Raw genomic sequence first — 17,095 nt, 5'->3', positions numbered from 1 at the left:
AAAGGTTGTATAATGAAGACAAAAAGCACACATGCTAAGTCAGTTCACAGCCCTTCAGTCTGGACTCAGTCCTCATATTGTCGGCTGCGTCCCAAAAAAGCTGTGACTGACAGGATAAAGCAGAGGGCGAACTGACATGACATGAACTCGGATGTTTCAAGAAGAAAGAATTGTGAGCTAGACGGGAGAAGATCTTCAGCTGGACTGAAGTGAACTGGAGAAGAAACTGACGACGTGAACAACTGGAGACACAAAGCAGCAGACAGAGAGGGAAAGAAAGACCCTAACAGAAGAGGAAAAGGGGGGTATTGACCTCTCTAACCTGCAAATTTTAACCATGGACAATGGCAGTGACCTTATACACACAAACGACTACTCACAGGTTTGTCAGGTCAAAATATGCAAATTTTAGCTCTCCTAAAGAAAATGACCAATCCAGGTCTTAACTTTGTGTTGTTTTACTTCATTTATAGCCCTACCAACCTTTAAACTCCTCTCTTTGACCGAGTATAACATGGGATTTTATTAATTGATCTGAAGTAACCTAAATCAATTTATGATCAGTAGTGTGCTCAACCAGTACCAGAAACTTTACTTTGTTATGTGGGTTTTTTGGTTTTTCTTTAAAAAAACAAAACAAACAAACTTATTCTTGACTCTTGAAGAAAAGAATTTGATTGATTTCCTAATATATCATTTTAACATTTTGCTGAAAAACTGGAATTTTTCCCTGAATGCACTTAAGTGCAAATTAATTTAGAAAAAACTGTAATTTCAAATAGGAAATGTTGAATTGGATATTTGGTTGGGAAAATACATGGATGGATAGATGTTTTAGCAAGCTCTGTTTTTCTCCTATTTCAGTTTCTGCATCTGGCATGTTCTGGTTGCAACAGCTGGATCAGCAGTGACAACATTTCCGAACTCTATGATGCATTTTGTCGAGATAAATATCCTTAAAAATGCGACCAGAATGCTCTGAAATCTGGATGTTTATGCAATGAGAACCCAAATGAACCATTTAACATTATTTGTAAAATTAAACTATTTAACTCATTAAGTCCAGAGTAGACTGCTTCAGTACATGAAGTCTGATAGGCACTAAGATCACGATCACACCTGGTACCTTTTGCCTTTCCTGGTGTCATTACACTGGCTTCCTGTTCAGTTATTATTGCTTAGCTATAACATGTCCACTGCTGGGTTTCGTTTACTCAAACATAAAAAATGTTTTTCTATCAAATGGCCAGAAATGCATAAACTTCTGTTAAGTAAGGTAACGCAGACTCACTGCTTAAATATGCTAACCCCAGCAAACCCAAGTTGTTTGCTTGCCAGCAGCTTTTACCAGTTTCAGACCAAGCTTTCCCAGTTACAGCACTGAAATTCAGGTCCTTTTTCCATCCAGTGTTCAAATCAGGATTTGCAACATATCTTTGTCTCATTGTAATTTTCAGATCGTGCCCAGTTAAGTGTATCATTAATTAATACATTCAGTAAAATATCAAATTATTTTTCACTCATTTGTTTAATGGCTTAATTTGGTTGTAAATGTATTAATTGCGTTCTTTGTTTTATTACGTTCATGACTCACATTTTCATATCTATCTGATGTCTGACTGCGTTTTGCTATACAATGAAAAAAAATCAGTAAAAAAACCCAAATATGTATTTGTTCTTTTCAGCCAGTACATTATTATTTTACAGAAGCTTCCATGAGTGATAAATGATCAAATTTGATGTGTGGCTAAAAAAGTCGTTAATTTTAAAACAGTACTGTATGTAAACTAGATTAAGTGGCAGCATGCTGTTAATTTCAATTTGAACATTTGTATTTTTTTTCTTCTGCAACTGAACTATTGGGTTTATTTTAAATTGGACTCTGGTCACACAGGCAGATATTTGCACATACAGTACAAACAGACACAAGCAGGTAGACAATCAAACACACAAGTTAATGCGTGTAACAATTTTTTCCATAAAAGACTAAATGAAAAAAGACAAAATCACATTTACTAATCACATCCAACACATCCAACTTATTATCTACTGTACTGTTTGTTGTTACTACCTAAACCAAATTTTGTGGTGTAAAATCAGCAAATCTGTAATTCTGATTTGAAACTTTGAAATAAGAACATCTTGTTTCTCATAATTTTTAAGGTATATATAGGTCAATATATATAAAAAACATTTAGTACGTGTATCCTGGTCTGTATGAAACTTATTGACCTGCTTGCTTCGCATTAACAGCATCAAGACAGAGAGTTATTCTCATCTGAGGAGGACAGCAGTCTCTACTTCACCTACAGCGGAGGCTGCAATGTGCTGGAGGTCAAAAACCTTTGCTATGAGGTAACTATAGGTCGCCTGCTCTTATCTTACATGAGTTATCTCAAGCTCCTGACTGGTTCATGTGTATACATGCTGCAGGTGTTCATCGTGTACATGTGTTTATGTTCACAGGTGGATACAGCAGCTCAGATCCCGTGGTACGAGAGGCTGTCAGAGTTCAAAATGCCGTGGGAAATTAAAGGAAATAAGCAGACAGCCATCAACAAGCTGAGCCTCACTGTCCACAGCGGACAGATGTTGGCCCTTATTGGCAGCTCAGGTGATGCACAAAGATTTGAAGTATTGCTTTATTAAATAAAGTAATAAATATGCTTTGTTCCACCAGAACAGTAAAGAAAAAACTGCATTTTCTTGAAGAATAAATGTGTGTTAAGTAAAAATAAGTAGAAAATCTGCTAATTTGGAAGACTCATAGATGCATGCCTCCGGTTCTATATTGCTTATGGTTTGTTTTTTTGAACATAAGCAATGATGAGAATGGCTTGAATTCAATATGTTTTCAGGTTGTGGTAAAACGTCTCTGCTGGACATAATAACTTGTCGGGATGAAGGAGGCATCATGAAGTCCGGTGAAATTCTAATTAATGGGAAGCGCAACACGCCCCAGCTCGTCAAGAAAAGCATCGCTCACGTCCGCCAAGACGATCGGCTTCTTCCTCACCTCACCGTCCGAGAGACTCTCTCCTTTGTTGCCAAACTGAGGTTGCCCACTCACTTCACACAGGCTCAAAGGGACCAGAGGGTAAGATTAAGACTGGTCAATAAATGGGACTCAAACTATTTCCATAACAGTATTTGCATAATGTTCCTCTTCTTGTTTGGATTGGGAGGTTCTTGTTTATCCATTTTATAATAGAGCCGTTGTCAGCATGTTTATCACATTCTCGTTAAGGCATGCCCTTTTAAACTCTTCAGAGTTTTTGTTGAACAAACACATGTTAAATGATAAGAATGCTTGTATGTGTCCAGATAACAATGACTAACAGTGTCTCTGGTTGCTGTCTGTCACAGGTGGATGATGTTATCGCAGAGCTGCGGTTGCGGCAGTGTGCACACACCAGGGTGGGAAACAACTACATCAGGGGGGTTTCTGGTGGAGAGAGGAGGAGAGTCAGCATAGCTGTCCAGCTTCTCTGGAACCCCGGTGAGAGATATTAACACAGAAATTAATTAATGTGGTCCCCTGAACTGTCATTTGTGTAGTTAAGACAGGGCAATGACTCAAACTGAAGTCCCAGTCCAAGCAGCAGATTTTATATATGGCACACTATTTTAATTGTGTCCTCTACAAGCCACTTTGCAACCCACCTCCAGTGCCTCCTTTCCATTTAGCACCTGACTGTAATCAGTGTCATATATGTTGTCTTTATTGCAACTTCTAAAGTTACTATAGATGGATATAACATTTTAACCTTTGTGTTTATGCGAGTTTTAAATGTTTCAACTCTAAACAGGGTATTTCACGCCCTTTCTGAACATCTATAAAACTACTGGGAAGTGACACAAGTGTAACAGTTCTTCCTGTGAATAACAAACACATTTGACTAATTACTGACTTTAACAATCATGATTCCTCTATTATTTTGGAGATCATACTGTTAAGATCTGTTATATAAAGAACAGGGTGTATCAGAGGTGATAGATTGGTCTATTTCCCTCTCAGGTATTTTGATCTTGGATGAACCCACATCAGGTTTAGACAGCTTTACAGCTCATAACTTGGTGATCACACTGTCCCGTCTGGCTCGGGGAAATCGCCTGGTCCTGCTTTCAGTCCACCAGCCTCGATCAGATATCTTTCAGCTCTTCGACCTCGTCGTCCTGATGTCTTCAGGTTCAGCTGTTTACTGCGGTGCAGCTCGTGAGATGGTGCCTTACTTCACTGCTCTGGGACACCCCTGCCCACGATACTGCAACCCCTCTGACTACTATGGTTAGTAAGTGTGTCAAAAGAGAATTAAGATGTGCTTCTTCCCAGCATGCAATAACATCTTCTTACCAACCCCATGCTCACTGGTAACTTAAGGAAAGCTGGGACCCAAAAATTTACCACTAAGTTTCCAAAAGAAGCATTTGTTTTCATCTTAATGATAAATACTACATCTCTTTGTGTTTTTCATTCTTTTATACCTATTTAAGCCTCATGTTGTTGGTGTCCTGTGTCTTTTGTGTGTGTGTGTGTGTGTGTGTGTGTGTGTGTGTGTGTGTGTGTGTGTGTGTGTGTGTCCAGTTGATCTGATCAGTATAGACCGGCGCAGTCCAGAGCGAGAAGCCGAGTGTTTGGAGAGGGCCAGAGTTCTGGCTGAGCAGTTCATGGAAAAGGTCGGTGATACTGACGACCACATGTGGAAAGCCGCTGGGACTGATGTAGCGCAAACCGACAGGTGATCATGTTTTTGTGTTAAAGTTTGGCTTGCTTTTTTTTTTTAATTGTTCATTCAATAATAAAACAGTAAGTAGTGATAATGAACCAGCATTTTTCTAATAAAGCATAAGATTTTCTGTATTTTTTGTAAGAAATAACACCACAATATCTCTGGTTACAGCTTTCCAGATATAGGGATTTACTGTTTTTTGTGATTACCTGTTGTAGATGCTTAAAAATCCTTTATGGTCATGCTTAAGCTGTGGACTAAACCTTTAAAACCCAGACTAACCCATCCGTTACTCTTTTTCCCACACACAGCAGCCCTCAGCAGCCAAGCAGGAGAAAAGAAGAAGAAGTAATAACTATTTCCAGGCATGAAAACAGACTGCCAGGCAAACTACACCAGTTTAACACCCTCATCAAGTACGAGCATGAATGTTTTGGAGCACTCAAATCTATGTGACCGAATATGAACACTGACCTCTCTCCTCTTGTTCCTCAGGCGTCACATGTATAATGACTTCAGAGACCTGGTCACCATATTAGTTCACGGCTTCGAGGCCCTCCTCATGTCGCTGCTGGTCGGCTCTCTCTACTACGGGGCAGGAGAAACCCGCCTGTCCATTCAGGACACCGTATCTCTTCTCTACATGATCGGAGCTCTCACCCCATTTGCTGTGGTGCTGGACGTCATAGCTAAATGTAAGTAATAAAGCAGTTTGAAAGGATAAAGCCAGTAATTAGTGTCACTGGGGTTGTGTTTTGATTTCTCCATGCATTTGCTTTAAATTATTTAAGTGTTTTATGTTAGAAATGTTCACATGTAATGAGTATCATAAGAAAAATTCTCTGTTTAAAATAAAGCAAAAATCACTGAAGGCATTTCAAGTTGTGACCTCTGCATTTGCAGTCATTTGCAGATGTAGACAATTTCATTGTACATGCGCAATGACAAAAGGGCTATTCTATTCTATTCTATTCTATTCTATTCTATTCTATTCTATTCTATGAATTAGTGATGAACACAGAGCAGGTAAAGGTAGGATGGTTCAGAATGACAAGATTATCTGAGTTATCGGACAGATTTGTGTTCTTTAACCCTGAGTTTTATGACATCCAGCCACATATACAGTGTAGAGGTGTCTAGCCATAATCATAAAAATTCAAGTTTAATTCAGGTCAAGGTCAGAAGAAACCAAAAGATAGAAAAATTGATGCCAGGCTCACTTAGAATTAAATACCGTGACTCTAACTGCAAAGAGAAAATAAATCATATAAATATCTCTGAAACTGCATTTTATCCAGTATCACAAAACAAATACAACATTTATGTAGTTTGGGAGAATCTACAACTTGTGTCATTTGATTAAGGTAGCGTGTTGTCACCATATATGAATACCTAATGTATTCTCTTTAAATAAATCTCTTGTCCTGTTTATTCTGAAAGAGACATTGTGCTATATATTCATATCCTAACCTAATACAACTCTTTGAGATCTTAGTTTTTAAGAAGAAAAACAAACTGCCTGGCTGAGGCTAAATACAGCTCATGAAGCTGATCCTACTGCATGTATTGTGAACTGAGTGTCGTTAGACTGAATGCTCTCTGCAGGTCACACAGAGAGAGCCATGCTTTACCACGAGCTGCAGGACGGCATGTACTCTGTGACCTCCTACTTCTTTGCCAAGGTAAAGTCCAGTGATAAAACTGAATCTCCAGCAGGGGCCAGTCTTGTTCCATGCTGGAGTCACTGTATGCTGAATAGTACTACAAGTGTGTTTTATGCATTCTTGACTGTCGTGTTATTTTGAATATATGCTTTTTCTCCATTTTCAGGTTTTGGGGGAGTTACCAGAACACTGTGTGTTCACATTGGTCTATGGTTTGCCCATCTATTGGCTGGCAGGACTTAACGAGGCGCCAGACCGTTTCCTTCTGAACTTCTTGTTAGTGTGGCTGATGGTTTACTGCAGCCGGGCCATGGCTCTGTTTGTAGCTGCTTCACTTCCCACCATGCAGACTTCTGCCTTCATGGGCAATTCTTTGTTCACCGTCTTCTACTTGACTGCAGGCTATGTTATCAACCTGGAGAATTTGTGGCTTGGTGAGGAATTATTTGCGTTATAAACCATAAACAACAGGCGACAGCTTCGGAAAGAAAAATGAGCTGGTCAGCATTTAATGTTTGTTCATGTTTTTTGTCTCCACAGTGGCATCATGGCTCTCTTATGCCTCATTCATGCGCTGGGGTTTTGAGGGCATGCTGCAGGTGCAGTTCAGAGGCAACGAGTATTCCATCACCATTGCAAACATGTCTATCAATGTTGATGGCATACACGTGAGTTAAACACTATCATTTCAACTAAAGTTATGATTTGTTTACACATTACTGTTAAGTTTGCTATTACCTGTACAGATATTAAATCTTTAAGATTTATAGGACTAAACAAATCAGACCATAAGAGATTAATCAGGACTGTTAATGTTTTTAAGGACCTGCTAATTCTTACTTTAATGGACAAACCCATTTGATTAACATTTTTCTCCTCTAATCCTTTCTGTATGTCATTCAGGTGGTGGAGGCCCTGCACATGAATCAGTACCCGCTGTACTCTTGCTACTTGGTCCTAGTTGGAGTCTGTCTGGGCTTCATGGTGCTCTATTTCCTGTCCCTAAAATTCATCAAGCAGAAGTCCAGCCAAGACTGGTGAACAAAACTGAGAAAAACCAAACACCCTCTGACATCATCAGGGTTTTTATTTTGCATAAGTGGAAGGGAGGTTCTAGTTCGGCTGGTTTCGATACCAAACTTTCCATTTTATTCCTCTTTAGACATTTAATTCAAATGCTATAAAAGTAAAATACATGCATGATTAAAATGTTTAGATTTTTGTAATTTCAGCAAAAATATTCATAAAATACTATATTTACTAATCTAAAATATTTCAAAATGCTTCCATCGTTTACGGTTTTAATCTGCCAACAGAAAAAGATTTACAGAAGAAAAAGTCGAGCTTGGTGATGAAACAGTTTGGAGTTGCAGTGCCGCTGCCTGCTGCTGGATGGCAGCAGAGGACTGTCGTAACATTGATTTGAAAATAATGAACTTTTCTCTCGTTCGCCCTCTTTTCCCCAGGCATGGCAGATGATTAGAGCGCTGCTTTAGCAGATATCAATCTGCAGCTGTTGCTTGTTCCATTTTCGATCTTCCTTCTCAGCGTTATCTTTTTTTGTATATGTAAAGTTATTAAGCATATTATTAAGACAGAATACTGAGCACTGAAGAAAGATGACCAAGAGAAATTTAGTAGGCCAACTCACACTCGGAAAAAACTTCTTGTGCAGACTGAATGCTATGTAAGCTGTGAGTTTTTGCACTGGTGCAAAAGCCTCTTAAATCTTTTTTCTAACGTGGTTTGAGTCCAAATTAGTAAAGTATCGTCTCAAAATGCCTAACTTCTGCGTGTTTATGTTTGGTTTGTGCACTCATCCTCAGCCTTCACATTCACTTACAGATGGAGTTCACTGGAGCTCTGCAGCTGCTTGAAAATTAAACTGGTAGTGTGATTTTTCTTTCCTTTTTTGTGTGTATCATACTTCGCATCACGGCTATTTTGGCAACACACAATGCTCCTTTATGCAGTAATATTAGGGGGATATTAAGTTTATATATCACCATAACTTAGAAAACATGCTGGTTTACATCAAAAGTTCCTTCTTCTGTGCCTTAATTTGTTTTCCAAATGAGCTCCGCTGACCTGGCTGACCTCAACAAACCCGCAATCTTCTTGGGGAAAAACCAGTGAGTGTTATCTAAGACCTGGCTCTGAGAGGGCTGCGGGCATTGCATTACATGAATATCTAGGGAATATCCGAGGCCAGCACAGAGTTCAATGTCGAGTAGAGGAGAGCTGCAGAGAGCTGGGGTTAGACAGCATAAGGTCATTTATCAGTCAAGCAAAATGTCTCCCAGATCAGATCAATGGCTACATGTCTTGCATGAAAATGTATCTACACATGCAGGAGCTTTCTGAGCAGACTGTGTAGGATGGCGTGTTTGAGCCTATTTTATTGTTTCATGGCTTCAAGACTGTCACAGGCACACTAATTGTGGGGTTGCCAATCACTTGAACAAAAAAAGGAAGAAAAAACAGGTGAGGACCCCAGTATGTGCCCTTGACCTTGCGCAAGCTGGTTGTTGATACCTTTGTAATATTTTTCTAGAAGAGCACTACATAAATACATTTTACTTACAGTATGTACATGAAGTATGCATGAAGCTTTCTTCACACACGACAATGAAAGTCTAAATTTTCTCTATGCTCACTCAAAATTCAGACTTACAGACCTGGACCTGCTAGATTTCTGAATTCACAAACATATGGTAGCTAATTATGTGTGATGGGAAAACCTGGAGCCTTCAGTGCACAAACACTGAAAATATAGTATGTAAGCCACACCTTAAACTTAAGACCAAAAAAAGGATTTCAGTGTTTGAAATATAATTTTAATATTGCAAAAACAGACAAACATACATTAATATATTTGCGAGCTTCAACACTTCTTTGAAAAGGAGCTTTAATAACATAAATTTCCAAATTGTGTTTGTTTCTAGCCTGCCACTGGAAATGACCTTACATAAAAAAGGAGGAAAAAAGCCCACCATTAGATTAATTATGACCTTTGATTCAAAATGAGTCATATATCCATCCATTCATCTCATTTTTTTCGCATTTCTTCAGATTCACATTGTTGCTTGGGGATATAGATTATTATAATGTAGGGTATATGACAAATACAAAACCTATTCACTCATGTGCTCGATATGTATTTGTATGTTTTTACACATGCTTTAAAACAGGTATTACATTTAATTATGTGTTTAACTTGTGCAGAGGCCCTCAAAAAGCTTAAGTCAGAAACTTGAGCGTTGATGCAACACATGGCTCCAGTCATTTTCGAGATCCACCTGAAACATGTTGAAGAATTTATAGGTTTTGTGGGTAAAACTTAACTCTGTAAAGTAAAAGATGCAGTACCTTGAAAACTGTTGTTCTTGAGTAAATGCATTTTGTCCCCTGAGCTGCACCCGATTAAGACATAAAACGTCACCCAAGGTGGGCTGGGTATTTTGAAATGAAATATTTTTAATTGCACAAAAACCTCACGCACTCGGTCTGGGTTCCTACCATCGTTTATTAGCATAAATACTTCTGTACATTCGCAACATGTTCAGCAGTGATCAACAGTATTGATACTGCAGTGGACAGAATCTCAGCATCCAAAAGTTACAACACAACACTCAACATTTCAGATTGAACAACTCATTAAAAAAAAAAAGAAGGAAAGGAAGAAAATGGTGGGATTTGCAATGAGGTATGAGGAGAGGATGATTAATCTTTATTCCTCCGCTGTCGCCTGGGCTTTGGCAGCTCTCAGCTTGTCTGCATAAAACTTAAAGGACTCCTGCAAAGAGAAAGCAAAGGCAGACCATTCAGCAACAAACATCCCAACACCTGCTCACCTGCTGCAGCCTTACACCGTAAGGCGTGTTTTGTATCTCGCCTCTTTCTTAAAGTAAGCGGCACTGGAGCCCTCCTGGGTCCGTCTAAATAGTCTCCAGTCTCCAACCAGGTTGTCTCGTTTCATCTTTAAATCCCCATTAATACACAAATAAGGGATTTGTAGCACATTCCCCAAACATGCACTTCCGTTCTTTGCCTCTGTTCCTGGCTAATTAATCAGTGTTTTGATCCAGACAAAGTGTTGTGGTGGGTGTTTTTGGGAGGGGGAGAAGGTGAGAGCTTTTCTGCAGATTACGCCAGCTCCTTACAATGTACGTTTGCTTATTAATGTAGTAATTAATGCCGATAAATCACCGCGCTCACTACAGAGAGGGAGAGGGAGATCCTGGCACGGGTTTCAAACAGTTTCCAGGGGGTCAGAGCACCCTAATTAAAAATATCTTATTTCCTCTAAAGGTTTGTCCACATGTTGGCTTATTTGGCTACATTCTGACAAAGTTCAAAGCATTTAGAAATAAAAAGAAATAAAACTGAAACATTTCTTTTTGGAAACAGGCTGCCGGAAAATGCAAACCTCTATACATACGGAGAGGATGAAGACCAACGACGGGAGCTGCGCTTTTATTTGTAGAAACTTCTGAACACCGTGACTCTTCACCTTTCCCTCTCCTTGCAACTCTCCTCCCTCTACTCTGTTTATAAAATCCAGCAATCACTTAACTATCCTGGTGTTCAGTAAATAATGTAAGAGCTTCTCTACCTTCATCCCCTCTTTCTCCTTCTATCTTCGTACTGCAGGTGAGTGATGTGAAGGTAAGGCTCCGGCCTATACCTGCCTCAAGGGGACAGCGCGTCAAAAGTGCTGTGGCTGAGAGGCCTGTGTGTGTGTGTGTGTCCTCTGCTAAAAATAGACCCACATCAGCTTACAAAAACACTATGAACCCAAAAAGAAGAGTGGCTATTGCAGTGACACCATCTCCCTTACACAATATATGTACTCCATGACTCTGGGGCGCCATTTCTTACACACACACGCACGCATGCACACTCTAACGGCTTCAGGAGGCTTGCTGCAGGCCTGGGCATGCTGAAGTATACTGAGCGGGCATACTGCTCCTTCATATTAGTATGGCACACAGAGACCACAGCACACATTAGGACACCAGCACAACAAGTGCTAGCACTGGTTAGGAGCTGTGAGGTGCAGCAGGCCAAACAGAGCATCTCAAGAGAGGAAACAGAACGCGGTGACGGCATAAACTGTTAATGCAATTCTAACTCATATCCCTGAATTAAAGATGACAGTCTGCACTTCAATGACAGCTTTAGTGTGTGATTTAAAATCCACTGTGGTGATGTACAGAGGCAAAACATAAGGAATAAGTCATGCTTAAAGACTTGCCAACTGGAGCTTCATTGTCAATTCTTTCTTAAGAGGTTAATTCACTGCTTAGTTAAAATTTGTGTTCACCCTAAAATGAAAGGCAGAAACTACCATGTAGACACGTATTCATGAAAAGAGAAAAAACATGCATTTAAAAATGCAATTCTGTTTTAGGTTTATTTCTAGTTGTAGTGAACTATGCTTTCCATGTTTATGCTGGTAACACAAACCAAAATGTTGATAATATGAATGCAGTTGCTCATAATTCCTTCCACAGGTCCAGATTGTCATTTGTGGAGGTCTGATGCAAACTCAGTATTTTGTACACATCATTCAAAATTCACCTCTAACCCAAAAATCAATTGTCCAACTAATTGTCCATGTTAAGGGTACTTATATTTCTTGCTTTAAAAAAAAAAACTTTTTCCTTTACATCAGAGTTTGAAATGTACAACAGTGTGGAGTACACAAAAGCTTCACAACTGTATTTTCTGAATGAAGGAAGAGCAACTTTTCTCCTGCAGTTTTTATGCCCTTCATATCTATGGTTCATTTTATTTAATCAAACCTCTAAAATGTTAAAACAGAAACACATTTGCATCCGAGTGTTTGCTCAAAGCATCTCGTGTGTGTGTGTGTGTGTGTGTGAGTGTGAGTGTGAGTGAGAGAGAGAGAGAGAGAGAGAGAGAGAGAGAGAGAGAGAGAGAGAGAGAGAGAGAGAGACTCACGGGGGGCTCGGGGAAGGGCACCGTCTCTCCTGCTTCGCGGTAAAGCACAGCCAGACGTTTGAGTGACAGCTCGTCTACAACTATCCCCTCCTTCTGCATCTGCTCATGCAAAGCCTTGGCTGCTGGTAAGTCCTTATCCAAAACTGCCAGATGAAAGTGGGGGGGTGGAAGGGAGAAAGTCAACAAATGAGACAAGAAACATGTCTTATTTGAATTTGGATATTTAGAGAAAACTGACAGTGTGGTGGGATAATCATGTTATTTTCCCAGCAATTTATTGGGGCCAAGAAATTTGATTTTAAATGCAGCTGCACATTTGACGATCTGTGCATTTCCATTTTTTTCCCTTTTTTTTGGCAGTGTGACACTTTCTTTTTATTACTTGTGTTTGTTGGTTCAATGGAGGAGGTGGAAAAAGGGAACAGAGGGGAAAAAATAGGCAAGGAGTCACTGGCACTGTGGAAAATATATTCTCAAGGCGCAAATTAAAAAACAGCTAGACAGTAAAATAAGGCTTTATAGACATTAAAAATGATAACAAGAAAAAAAATATTAAAGGGTCAGTCAGTAACTTTCATTTTTAGGGAGACAAACCTGAAACAACTACACACAAATATCTGTGGTTGTGTGCAGCCAAGAGGGAAGGTCACAAAGGTGAAAAAAATGAGAGTGAAAGGTAAAAAGAAAAGCCCTCAAAGAGAAAAAAGAAAAAGTACACAGATGGGACAAAGAACAGAGGCGAGCAGAGCATCACTAATTGCTTCCCCTATGGCTGCCTTGACCGACCAGCGAGCTAATGCTAATTAAATAGTCATGTCTTCTCATCTCTGGTGTGACAAGGTACGGAAGAAGGGGGGACTGGTGGGTGAGAAGGTGAAGTGAAAGCAAAGAGAGGAGGATAAAAAAGAAAAAAAACTGAGGACAAGAAAATGTAGAGAGGAGCAAAAAGGTGGAGAGAGGGGGGAAAAAAGCTGAGTGGTGGAACGTGTTGAGATTAGCACGCTAGGCTAGCCAGGACAGCTAACTCATTAGAGGACATGTGTTCTAACCCCTGAACGCTTTCATACACACACACCCTGAGCTTGACCTGATGCATTGTTAATGGGTCTGTTAATGTTGACTTATCTACAGTCCAGTGAACCGCATGCTGCACTACCAGACCCGTTCAGCTCTTCTGTAAGAACGAGTGCCTGTTTATGCATCTTACCGTGACATTTCATCAGGTATGGGTACAGCAGTTCCTTCTCCGCAAAGTCTGGAATCAAGCTGAGCAGGTTCTTGATCTTACCCACCTAAACACAAAGACATTACACATGCAAGGACGCGCATGTAAGGAGTTGAACTGTGATTCATATCCCGATAACAAAATAGAAATTAAAATATGCTCCAACAAAATGGGTAAAAATAATAATGCTGTTCAAAAGTGAGTGTGCTTTTAAAGATGGAACAGACTGCAGATGCTCAGGTTCCTAATTCCACATGTGGCTATTTGAACTAAGTCATATTAAGGAATATTTTGCCTCTCTGACATTTCAGACTTCATTCAGAAAGACAAAAATCAATGTAGATGCATTTCTGTGTACTCAACTTCACCAAGGTGAGTACACAGGCACAACTCAGGGGATGCTCAGGCAATCTAGTACACCCCAGTGCCTTCAGAAATTGACATTTGTGATTATTAAGTGGTGAGAACTGGACTTCCAGGGGAAAATCCACACATATCAAGATATGCGAAAGGTCCAGAGGTGCACAGAGAGGCCTAGTTGAAGGGGATTGTGGCCAAATGTAAACATTAATAGGGTCAAAAAAAATTCAAATCTTTAGACTAGATTTAGAGATCTGAGACATCAGGATTACAGCAGTCACTTGAAAGGAGAAGTGTAGTTAAATATCATAGAGGTTGCATTTTGATTAGTCCATAATTAAGGAAACCCACTTGGTCACAAATAATGTGTTCACGAATGATAGAATTTTTTACCTGCCCAGGTGTCTGAGCCTTTTGGGTTACAAAGGACAGCAGCACTTCCTTCTGTTCAGCCAAAGCATTGCAACGCTGAATTAGGACAAAAGAGACAAAAAAAGAGAGAGAGAAAGAAATAAGAGCTTAAGTGTGATAGTCGACAGCTGATCCTCTCGACTCTTTCTGAAGTCAAGAAGACACTTCAGTCTTCTTTTTAAATAGGTACAGTATATAAACACACACACGCACACTCCAGCACACCCACGCATTCGCATAAACATTCGCACACTCAGGGTTACACTCAGGTTAAAGGATAATTATGAATCTAATAACTACTCATTTCTTTATGACCTTAATAGGTACAGAGCTTCACAAAAAGCATAATTATCGCTAAGTCCAACTAAAGGCCATATCTGTTACTCAGTGGAAACATCAGTACGGTCATAGCGTGACTGCTTCCTGTGCGGCTTGGACTGGAGCGATTTACACTGATGAGCTGATGACAGGAATTCAAAACAGAAGTGAAAAAGTTTCAGGCAGATTCCAGCAAATAATTCACCACAAACAGGCATTTAAATCTTTACCCTTCGAAAGCCTACTAGGAGTAACCCTAGCAGTTGAACAAGTCAGAAAATTTGTGTTTGGTTGATTATTTCTATGTTGTAACAAGGCTTTGTGACATTAAATCTTATACCATTGGAAAGCCTGCTCATGAAAGAGTGCTGAACACAACCACATTGGCTGACTTGTGACAAATACCGGTTGAAGTGTGCGACCAAGGCTGTTATGGCTGTGTATGGTTCTTCCACATGCTGCTGAGGCCTTCTATTTGTTAGATGAATAAATTGTTAAATTGCAAGTATTTCTCATGTCTTCAGACTTCAATTCATTCAATCCAATAAATAACACCAAACAAGAGTTAATAGCAGAATAAGAAGTTTGGCATTGGCAAGTTTTTCCCACAACCCATATACTCAGCTCTGCTGGCTCAACCCACAAATGCATTTTCCTTCCAAATGTGGCACAGTTTAAGGGGAAATAACCAGGCTTTCCAATAATATATATTGCCAAGAAGCATTATTAAAATTAAAAGACAAATTTCTATTTAAAAAAATAAATACATTGAGAAACAATTCTAATGTTTGTCAAATCGCGTCTTTATTTATCTATAGCATGTTAAAACTCATCATTAATGGTACGGGGAGGTCACCTTTATGGGGGACACACTTAAAGTTGCTCTTTTTAAAGAACTGTCAGAGAAATTGGTAAACTGGGTGTCAGATTTTGACTTCCTATTACACTGAAAAACAGCATACCCCCCCAGTAACTGACATGTTTCTGTCACTGGCCAGTTAATGACTGCTTATTGTGAAAACACACAAACATACATATGATATACTCTGTGGGTTTGTGAAGGAGATTGCCTTTCTGTGACTGAGTGAGTCTCTTGGCTGAGCTGCGTTGAGGTCCGATTACTAGCCAGTCGTAAACTGAAACATTTCCCTCCTCTGCTCCGCACAGAATTAAAAGCGGATGCCCTGCAAGGCTATTAACACGCAGCTTCACACACAGACACGGAGCAGCCTGTCTTCTTTTGGAGTCACTAAGTGCAGAATAGCTTTAGTACAATCAGGCAATTAGACTACCACTATGCTCCTTCACTTTTTGAAGCAACTTTGCTCCATGCTCTCATTCGCTCCTGTATTTTTTGCCCTCCCTTGCCACTCCAAACAGTCCCAGTGGTAAAGCCGCAGCTGAACAGACCTACCTTCTCCTTTGCTGCTCACACACACTGCCTAAAAGCTCTGGATACCTGGGGAATTCTTCCTCTTTTTCCTCAGTGACCTCTCCCAGCGCAGTTATAGACGAGACTGTAACGCACACACCTCACAGCTTCTTTCTCGCTCCTTAATGACTTCATCCCTCTCGCTCCCCATCCACCTCACCTCCATCTCTCCTGATAGACTTGTCATCATTATAGTGTGCTTGCCTGCATAAAAGCTTTTCAGAGTTGTGGTCCTGCTTCACTTATGGGATGGAGGAGTTGGGAAGCTACCCTGCAGTGACCCTGGAAGAGCAGCTTGGAGGGGAGAGTCAGGAAAACGAGAGGGACAAACCACAGCACGTAGCTCAACCTCGGTCACATGTGAGACTAAACTCAAACTTTAACAACAGGACGGCACATGTTACCATGAGACATTCTTGTAATTTTGGTAGGTTTATCGTATTTAAAGTAACATCTCACAGATATTTACCATAGCACCTTACGGTTTTTCCGAGTTTACAGCAAAACTATAATCTTGAGATCAAATAAGCTATACCAGCAATCATTCACCCCCACCAGACTTCAAAAAGGGACACTATCATTATCAGTGTTGACTTTAAAGTTTAAAGTGACTTTAAATTTGCAGTTTTCAGTCTTAAAATTTGTTTGAAGTTTAAATATGTGGAAAATTTGATCCACCCTAGTAAGCGCATTGCAGTTCTGATGCATCTTTTAATTCTTCTGGATGGTTCAAGTGAAGCTGATGTTTAATAATTTTATTCAGGGGGTACAAATGAGGATCATTTTGATGGTACTTTGATATTTTTCCTAACCACGTTCCCCTTAGTGCCTGACTCTTACTTCAAAAATTAAAGGTGAGATTACTTTCTAAGGCTCTGCAATAGCGTCTTATCCAACCTATTTTCTGAGATTCCCCCCTATTATCGTCAGGTCCACTGCAACATGAAAAATACAGTAAGGAAAATATGTGGTAAAAGCAAGAATGTTA

At 39.8% G+C, this 17,095-nt stretch overlaps 2 protein-coding genes across 2 annotated transcripts in view; one reads left to right on the top strand and one right to left on the bottom strand.

Moving 5' to 3' along the window:
- Window positions 1-337: 337 nt before the first annotated feature.
- On the top strand, window positions 338-8,162 carry abcg8 (ATP-binding cassette, sub-family G (WHITE), member 8). The gene is made up of 13 exons (XM_063492188.1): window positions 338-382; window positions 2,254-2,355; window positions 2,467-2,614; window positions 2,859-3,097; window positions 3,367-3,499; window positions 4,019-4,288; window positions 4,586-4,739; window positions 5,042-5,146; window positions 5,226-5,425; window positions 6,336-6,412; window positions 6,561-6,828; window positions 6,935-7,062; window positions 7,298-8,162. Exons 1-13 carry the CDS (start codon window positions 338-340, stop codon window positions 7,433-7,435), a joined length of 2,007 nt encoding a protein of 668 aa, XP_063348258.1. The 3' UTR covers window positions 7,436-8,162.
- Window positions 8,163-9,900: 1,738 nt separating this feature from the next.
- The window catches only part of lrpprc (leucine-rich pentatricopeptide repeat containing), a 59,590-nt gene continuing 52,395 nt past the window's right edge, over window positions 9,901-17,095 (bottom strand). Inside the window, exons 35-38 of the mRNA XM_063491467.1 lie at window positions 14,340-14,414; window positions 13,569-13,653; window positions 12,362-12,504; window positions 9,901-10,190 (exon numbers count right to left, since the gene is read on the bottom strand). Of these exons, the coding sequence (XP_063347537.1) occupies window positions 10,125-10,190; window positions 12,362-12,504; window positions 13,569-13,653; window positions 14,340-14,414 (369 nt within the window). The 3' untranslated portion in view covers window positions 9,901-10,124. The remainder of the gene's footprint in view (window positions 10,191-12,361; window positions 12,505-13,568; window positions 13,654-14,339; window positions 14,415-17,095) is intronic.

This window comes from Pelmatolapia mariae, linkage group LG13 (genome assembly GCF_036321145.2).
Source record: "Pelmatolapia mariae isolate MD_Pm_ZW linkage group LG13, Pm_UMD_F_2, whole genome shotgun sequence".
In the NCBI taxonomy this organism is placed as follows: domain Eukaryota; kingdom Metazoa; phylum Chordata; class Actinopteri; order Cichliformes; family Cichlidae; genus Pelmatolapia; species Pelmatolapia mariae.
The sequence above is the reverse complement of the archived record's forward strand: the minus strand, read 5'-3'. Positions and strand labels throughout refer to the sequence as shown.

Coding starts and splice junctions, on each gene's coding strand:
- abcg8 (XM_063492188.1), top strand. CDS start 338: ATGGACAATGGCAGTGACCTTATACACACAAACGACTACTCACAG. Junction 4,740..5,041: donor GATGTAGCGCAAACCGACAG/GTGATCATGTTT, acceptor TCCCACACACAG/CAGCCCTCAGCAGCCAAGCA. Junction 6,829..6,934: donor CCTGGAGAATTTGTGGCTTG/GTGAGGAATTAT, acceptor TTGTCTCCACAG/TGGCATCATGGCTCTCTTAT.